The sequence below is a fragment of the Cupressus sempervirens genome, chromosome 2, assembly GCF_028749045.1.
Source record: "Cupressus sempervirens isolate cs-2001-9-10 chromosome 2, ASM2874904v1, whole genome shotgun sequence".
Lineage (NCBI taxonomy): Eukaryota > Viridiplantae > Streptophyta > Pinopsida > Cupressales > Cupressaceae > Cupressus > Cupressus sempervirens.
This window is the reverse complement of record NC_143119.1, coordinates 41,186,417-41,193,961: the sequence shown is the minus strand read 5'-3', so window position 1 is coordinate 41,193,961 and position 7,545 is coordinate 41,186,417. Positions and strand designations below refer to the sequence as shown.

The 7,545-nt window shown below is 32.5% G+C and overlaps 1 protein-coding gene across 1 annotated transcript; it reads right to left on the bottom strand.

The window, feature by feature from the left end:
- Window positions 1–2,667: 2,667 nt before the first annotated feature.
- Window positions 2,668–3,696, bottom strand: LOC149570970 (mavicyanin-like). The gene is made up of 2 exons (XM_089808321.1): window positions 3,354–3,696; window positions 2,668–3,221 (listed from the first exon to the last, which is right to left on the bottom strand). Exons 1-2 carry the CDS (start codon window positions 3,523–3,525, stop codon window positions 2,869–2,871), a joined length of 525 nt encoding a protein of 174 aa, XP_089664447.1. The 5' UTR covers window positions 3,526–3,696; the 3' UTR covers window positions 2,668–2,868.
- Between the last annotated feature and the right edge of the window lie 3,849 nt (window positions 3,697–7,545).

The following is a 7,545-nucleotide window of genomic DNA, read 5'->3' as shown; positions in this document are numbered from 1 at the left end:
ACCGGTGACACATATAGTAGTATGTAGTCTTCCATTCCTCGTCAAGTAGTAGTGTTTACAACTAACAATAGTTCACCATTTTGAAAAAATCAAATACTTGAGAAATTTTTCACATGGATATTATTAGTACTTTCTATTAGGCAATACTATTGTATTGACTTGTACTCTATTAAAAAACTATGAATTTCTACCAATCAGATTACTTTATTATTATTCGTTGTTAAATAAGCTAAATGTATCAAAAGTTTATGTTCTTAATTCCAATTTTTTAAGTTTTAAAATCATATTTATCTTTTGTTTCATTGTTTCAAATGATTGTGTCTTATATGACCTTTTTTAATGTATAGAAACTTGTAACATTTTATTTTCTTTCAATGAAAAGAAACTTCTATTTTCTTTTTCTTTTAAAAGAATTTTTTTATTTTATCAAGTTCTATTATTTAATTTTTTTCTTTAATATTGAAATCATTTATAAATCTTGTGTTTATTCAAGCAACAGCCACACTAGAAACATCATTTGAAAGACCAAGAGTCGCAACTTAGAATTCCACAAAGATTTTCATCTTGGGATTTGAACCAATGTTTTCACAATGAGAACTCATAGCTTCAACCAACTAAGCTAAACCCCTTGGACTATTTTTTTTTCTTAATATTATATGAATAATTTAATATTTATAAAAAGTTATTTTTAATTTATCACAAGTTGTGTTTTAACTTTTTGTTCCTTTTAATAAAAGTACTTAATCGTGCGAACAATAATTATATTACATGTTACCTCCAATATTTTTACCTTGGATCGAGGATCTATGTCCCTCTTTAATCGTGTATTTGTCACTTGGTCTTAGAGCCCAAATAAGTATGTCCTCATCAACACTCACATAAATTCTTCTCTGCCACAAAATGTTAACTGGAACTTAAACTTTTCTTTCTTAGGATGGGAATATTAGTCAAATCCTTACATAATCTACGACAAACCTGACTAAAATAGGACCTTATTGGCCCAATTAATTACCGATGAAAGCTGTGGAAGTATAACCTTCTAACTCCTCATCATGAATTTCTACATTGACAAACAAATATCATTACAAAACTATACCATAATTTCTATTTGTTTAACAAAAAATGTAATTTAATAAAGGACTTGGCATGGGAATTCCATTACCCTCTTGTTGTGCTTTACTCTAAAATATGGCAGAAGCATTTCTTTGGCTCTGATATTGCAACGTGGTTGATGTGAAAGATTTTATTCAGATTGGCTTAAATATTATATAGTTTAAAAGTATTAAATAGTCAAAACTAGCTAATATTTTCTTTTTTTCTAAGCTTAATTTGGTTCTTAGTGTGTGATATTTAAAGCATGTCTCTTCTAATTATTTCTTTAATAAACATAAATCAAGTCTTCCATCTTTAATAAGACATTCTTGAATGATAATTTTGCTCATTATAATGATGTTATTTTAGCTATTTAATATATCGATGCATGATTATATAATTTTGTTGTATAGATATGGTGAAGAAATAATACCTATTTAAGAGTCCAATACTATTGAGTTTGAGGAGAGTTGTTCTATTTTCTAAATTTTAAATCTAAGAAATAAGTAAATATATGATTTGAGTACATAAAGTGTGTTTTCTATCTTATGTTTTATTTCTTTTTTACAATAGAATTTATTAATTAATATAAAATAAAATTTCAAAATATTTGATACTTTCAATCAAATTTTTAAAGGAAATTATCTTATTCTTTTTGTGTATATAAAATTTAATCTAAAGCATTTCTTCTAGCCCTACTAGAATAGGGAGATAGAAATATATAATATTTTTTTATATTGTTTAGCTATTGTTCCTATTTTGCAAGTTCTGTTTGAACTTGTTTGTACTTTTATCACCATATCTATCTTCTAAACTCTCTTCACCTAATCTGAACGTGAAGGTATATTTGAAATTATCAAGAGATAAAATTAAAAATCTTAAAAATCTTAAGATATGTTCATAACGAAAGTTTAAAAGATACAAAGATATGTATTTTGTTATATATTTAAATATTTACAATCTTGAACTAAATATTACTCATATTGAAGACTGCATACAAAAATAATTGTTATCTATGCTAAAGTTTATAAAAATGTATAGTTTCATTTAGATTGGTTTATTTAAGGATAAATTCTTAATTGTTCTAGGCATTAAGATTTATTATGCCACTGATTATTCTTCTTAAATTATCACTAGATGACCCAAAATTTTAAAAATAATTTAAATAAAAACTATATCTGCTTGCTAATATTGATCCCAAAAAATAATCACATATTCATCCTCTCATAAAAAGAAAAGACTCCTAATTCAAGCATCCAATTCAATAGGTAAATCTTATTTGTTGTAGAGCTCATTTGGCAACGGGAATACAAGTGGAATAGGTATATGTATATTCGTAAAAAATTGAACATCCAATTGAACAGGGAAATCTTATTTGATGTAGGTCTCGTTTGGCAACGGGAATACAAGTGCAATAGGTATATGTATATTCTTAAAAATTTGAACTCTCTGTTTGGGGCCCAAAAATGAGGATTTTCTATCATGCATTCTTATTCTATTTTTTAAAATTTTAGAAAACATAGTTTTACGAGTCTGTGAATTCCGCATCAGATTTTGGGTGAACAAACAAAAATAGAAATACGGAACTCCATTTTTTATTTGAAAATAAATATTCTTATTCCCATTTTTATATTCCCGAGCGAAATGAAGCAAGGGAAAATCGCTAGCACTTCCAATCACAGTTGGATCGACGAATCGATACTAGTCAATTAGGGCTTTCCTAATCGCAAGAAGATAAATAAATAATTGAATGTTAAAAAGCCCTCGTGCAGCTAACTAAGCGAAGATCGCAGACATGACAAGAGACGCAAACAGCAACGCCAAAGCGTCCGTCACCCGTGACACGTGTCCTGCACTGGTAGGCCCCGGCGCAGTGTTAGTTGACGGAGATTGGGCGGCGGGAGTGGTGGGAGTGCCTGAACTAACGGCTGAAGCGGTGACTGCGACCTTCATACCTCCGGCGCAGTGACCGGTAACTCCACAGATGAAATACCTGGTCCCGGCAGCTGTCAGTGCAATCGTGGTGTTACCGTCTGTGTACTGCTTGGTTGGGTTAGCAGCGAGGCAGGAATCATAAGCCGACTTCTGCACCTCCAACACGTCATGCAATGCGCTCGAATACGTGAACACTGTTTCATTACCATACCACAACAATTCCAAACAAATTACACACGCATTACAAAGGGTGTCATTATCATTAATATCATTCTAATCATTATTAATATGAAAGGAAGCATTAGTTATATGTATAGATAGTGTACCCAAGGTGTCGCCCACAAGGAATGTCTTTGTGGAAGCCCAAGTCGTATAATTGACACCGAAGCCCCACTGCTGGGTGTCTCCCACCGTGAAGTCTGTGGCCTCTACAGACTCATAATGATAAGATGCACACAAAACTAACAGAGCTGCCATTGCTGCAAATCGAAGAGCCATTTTATTTTGTTAATGCTTCGGAATACTATAAAAAGTTTATGATTCAATCAATGCCCCCTTTCTTTTCGTTTGTATGGAATTAATTGAAAGAGGTGTGTGGAGAATAGAGGAGAGGAGATGATTATATAGCGTTAATGGAAGAAGAAAGATTCAAATGGAGATATAAGATCGAAGATGGCGGTGGAATTTCAAGAGCTTTTTTAACTACTTTGTATTACTCTCGTGGTACTTTATATTTTTAAAAACAGTGTTTGCGTTCAATTTTGATTAAGCCGCTGCTTCTATGATTCTTTCGACGCGTTCATTTGTCGTTGATTTGGCTGCGTTTAAGAATTCGCGAGCTTGCTTTATTTTTATTATTGTTTGTTTGGTGAAAGAAATTTATATTATTTTATTAGAATTGTCCAAGTCGTTTAAGAAGCATTCCATGGCTTTTATTGATAGACCTTTTCTTCCCGTTTAGTAATTCAATAACGGACTACGTTATTTTTAAAAATACTAGCAATGGGTATGCTGGCATGTGGAAGGTTTTGCATACATTAATGAAGTATAATGAGGTCAAATATCAGATTATGTCAAAAGGTTGTAGTTCAATTGGTTGGGCACAATTGTTGAGGATGATGGTACAATTGACATTGCCATCCACCAAGGTTCAAACCCTCAGAGGCGCATTTGGGCTAGGTTCGACCCCTGGGTGACTTTGATGGACTGGATCCCCTGCACATGGCAACTTAGCGAAAGGATGACTTTTGGTTTAGATATAAGCTTACTCTTAATGTTGTAATCAGCTATGTAATGGTAGAGATACTGATATCTATGTAATCTAGTTGTTTCCATCTTTAAAAAAAAAAACAAATTATTAAATAGAAGATGATGTTATTTTCCCAACAAAGGTCTAGTAGACAAGTAATAGCTTCCAATTATAATTTTAAAAACACACACTTAACACCTCTCTATCTATCTATCTTGCCTTCACTCTCCTTTTATTTCTCTCTCCCTTTCTCTATCTGTATTTGTCTCTATCTACTTAATCTATCATTGTATTTCTCTATCTGTCGCCTTCTCCTTCTTACTCTGTATATCCTTACATCTCTATTGCTCTATCTTACCATATATATATATATATATATATATATATATATATATATATATATATGTATGTATGTATGTATGTATGTATGTATGTATGTATGTATCTCTCTTCTCTCCCTCTAACCATCCTTATATCTCTATCTTATATCTCCCTCTTTCTCTCTCACTCCTCTAACTCTCGATATATCTTCTCACACCCTCTTCCTAGACATCAAATCTCAAAGTTTATTTTCATTTTCATCTTGTTTTAGATGTCTCTTGCACTTTTCTCCTTCACATGTGATCTCATAGAAAGCTACAATTACATGATATACATTAAAAATTACATGATATACATTAAATGGGTTTTGTGGATTCCCCTTGCCTGTTTGACAATGAGATCTTTGGAATAGAGTATGGGCATCCATCACAATATAAATGATAGAGGAATTTTCTATATTTTTTTAGTTGTAATTCAAAGTCACGATGAAGGTCAATTAGGAAAATTTGTGGACCTTTTTTGTATACATTCACTAGTAAAATTTGACTCAATTTTTGACCCATATTGGTCTAATTTTCAACCAATTGGTTTGTCGATATTTTATCGTCAAAATTTTGACCAAATCTTGTATTGGTTAAAAATGTTGACAATTTATTTGTTCGAAATTGAATTGTTTTCTTTGCATCCTGGTGAACACATTGGTCAAAATTGTGACCAAGATTGCTCGAAAGTTTCACCAGTGTTGGTCGATGCATTGGTCAAAATGTTGGAAAATTTTTGGTTGAAAGTTCCACCAGAGCTAGTCGATGCATTGGTCAAAATGTGGACAAATTTTTGGTTGAATTTGCCACCAAGATTGGTCGAAAGTTCCACCAATGTTGGTCGATACATTGGTGGACATTTTGACCAACTTGTTTTGTTTAAAAAAAAATCACTGCTTCGCAACTCCTAGACATGAAATGTCTAGCAGTTCCAAAGCAATGAAAAGGAAAAGATAATTGTCTCATAGCCAACTATTTTATGCCATCATAGATTTGCGACTTCATTTGTTCATTGACTATGTAGACCTGCAAAGCTGTGAAGACAACTTTCAACCATTGATCGCTCCATCGTGACTACTTGTTTCTTTTCATTAACTGCTGCCAAACAACGATAACCACTAGACTAATTGCCATCACACCATTGTGACTTAGGTTCTTAACTTAGCAAATAACCCTATGATGGTGTGAACAATAACTGTGCAACTAGGAAACCTTGACCATGGTTTTCACGTAACTCTTTGCGACAATGCGAACAATGCATTCCACATCATCACCATCTTGACCCCAAGTTAACCTTGATCACTTGTGATGGTGCAAAATGGACTGCTCTAGTTAGCTTTTGTGATGTCACAACTTAAACTCTGAAGCTCATTTCGATAGAATGTATCAATCAAAACTAGTCTGCATCTATCAAAGGGATACTCTTTTGAAAACTGAATATGAACTAGTCTGCATCTGTCAAAGGGATACTCCTTCAAAAACTGAATATGAAAACTTTTTCTAATAACCAAGTAAATGTAGCTATCTCAAATTAAGATGTTGTCAATGATTGCTAACTTAAGGTGGCTCTTCAACAGTGCTACAACCATATGTCAAAAACAAGTTATGAAGAAAAAAGTATTTTTCAAATGAATTTTTTTACAAAGAATTAAAAAAGACAATAACTTCCAATTGCTCCTCCCTTTGGCTCCCACCGATTAGCTCCCCAACCTATGAAGTAGTGCACTCATAAGCTTAGACATATGTAGTATTAAAGATAAAAGAAATATATATCAAGACTTATTATATGCTCACTAGTAATTAAAGATCAACATCTTTTGAACTCCTTGAAGAATCTTCAAATCCATAGCCTCAAATCCCTAGCTACTACTTCCCCTAAAATAAATGGAAAATCCCAAATGTGATTTAAACAACGATTAAATCAAGATAAAAGAGAGAATGTAGAATGCAATATTGATATTCATAAATTTGTATTGTATTTTATTCATAAATTTGTATTGATATTCAATAGATGATTCTGCAACTTACGTTGATGTATTATATTCATAGATGCCTAGAGCCAAGTATATTTGTCAGTAAAAGTGGTTAACATCAAAGAAAGTTGGTATACATATGAATTAAAGTATAGAAATATAGTTAACAAAAAATTACAAAAAAGTACCTAATCAAGCTTGATTGTTGTTGCAGTTCTTGATAGGGGAGAAGTAACATGATCTAGATAAGCAACAAGACTAAGCATTGCAACTTTCTTTACAAGGCTTGCCAGATCACTGTTTGTGAATCCAACAAAACTTGTCATGGCTCCCTGTATTATTCAAATAAAAAATTAGTTAGTTATATGAAATTCTTTTATGTATACATATATGTATAGATTAAATTGAAGGTGACTTCAGAGGTTGTTGATTGCAAGGAGATTTGATAGCAAGTACAGTGGTCATCATGGAAGAAAATATGGATGCAAGGTGCACTCAAAGCTCATCCATATTTAGGATGTTGGCCTAGTTTTTCACAATGTTTACATTGTTCGCATTTTTAAGAATGCGTGGGAGTTTTCTCGCTTAATTTTTAAAGTCCCAACTTGTTGTTAACCCTTGGGATGATGCAATGAGGACCTCATATGAAACTGGTCCACCAAAACACATGTCAAAAGCTCATATTCCCGCATTGGCTAAACTTTGTGCATCTTTAGAAAGCTTGAATATGCCAACCATTGATCTAACAAGATCTAATGGTTATGAAAATTGTGTACCCCCTAAGGTATTCTTAAGGAAGAATTTCACCTATGACCATGCGATGTATGCTTAGTCACAACTTCTCAACTTGAAACTGGATGCTATCCTTCTGAGCTGTGAAGCTACGCTAACTGTTGAGATGACCATGTCATGCCTTCATGAACCCTCTGATAGT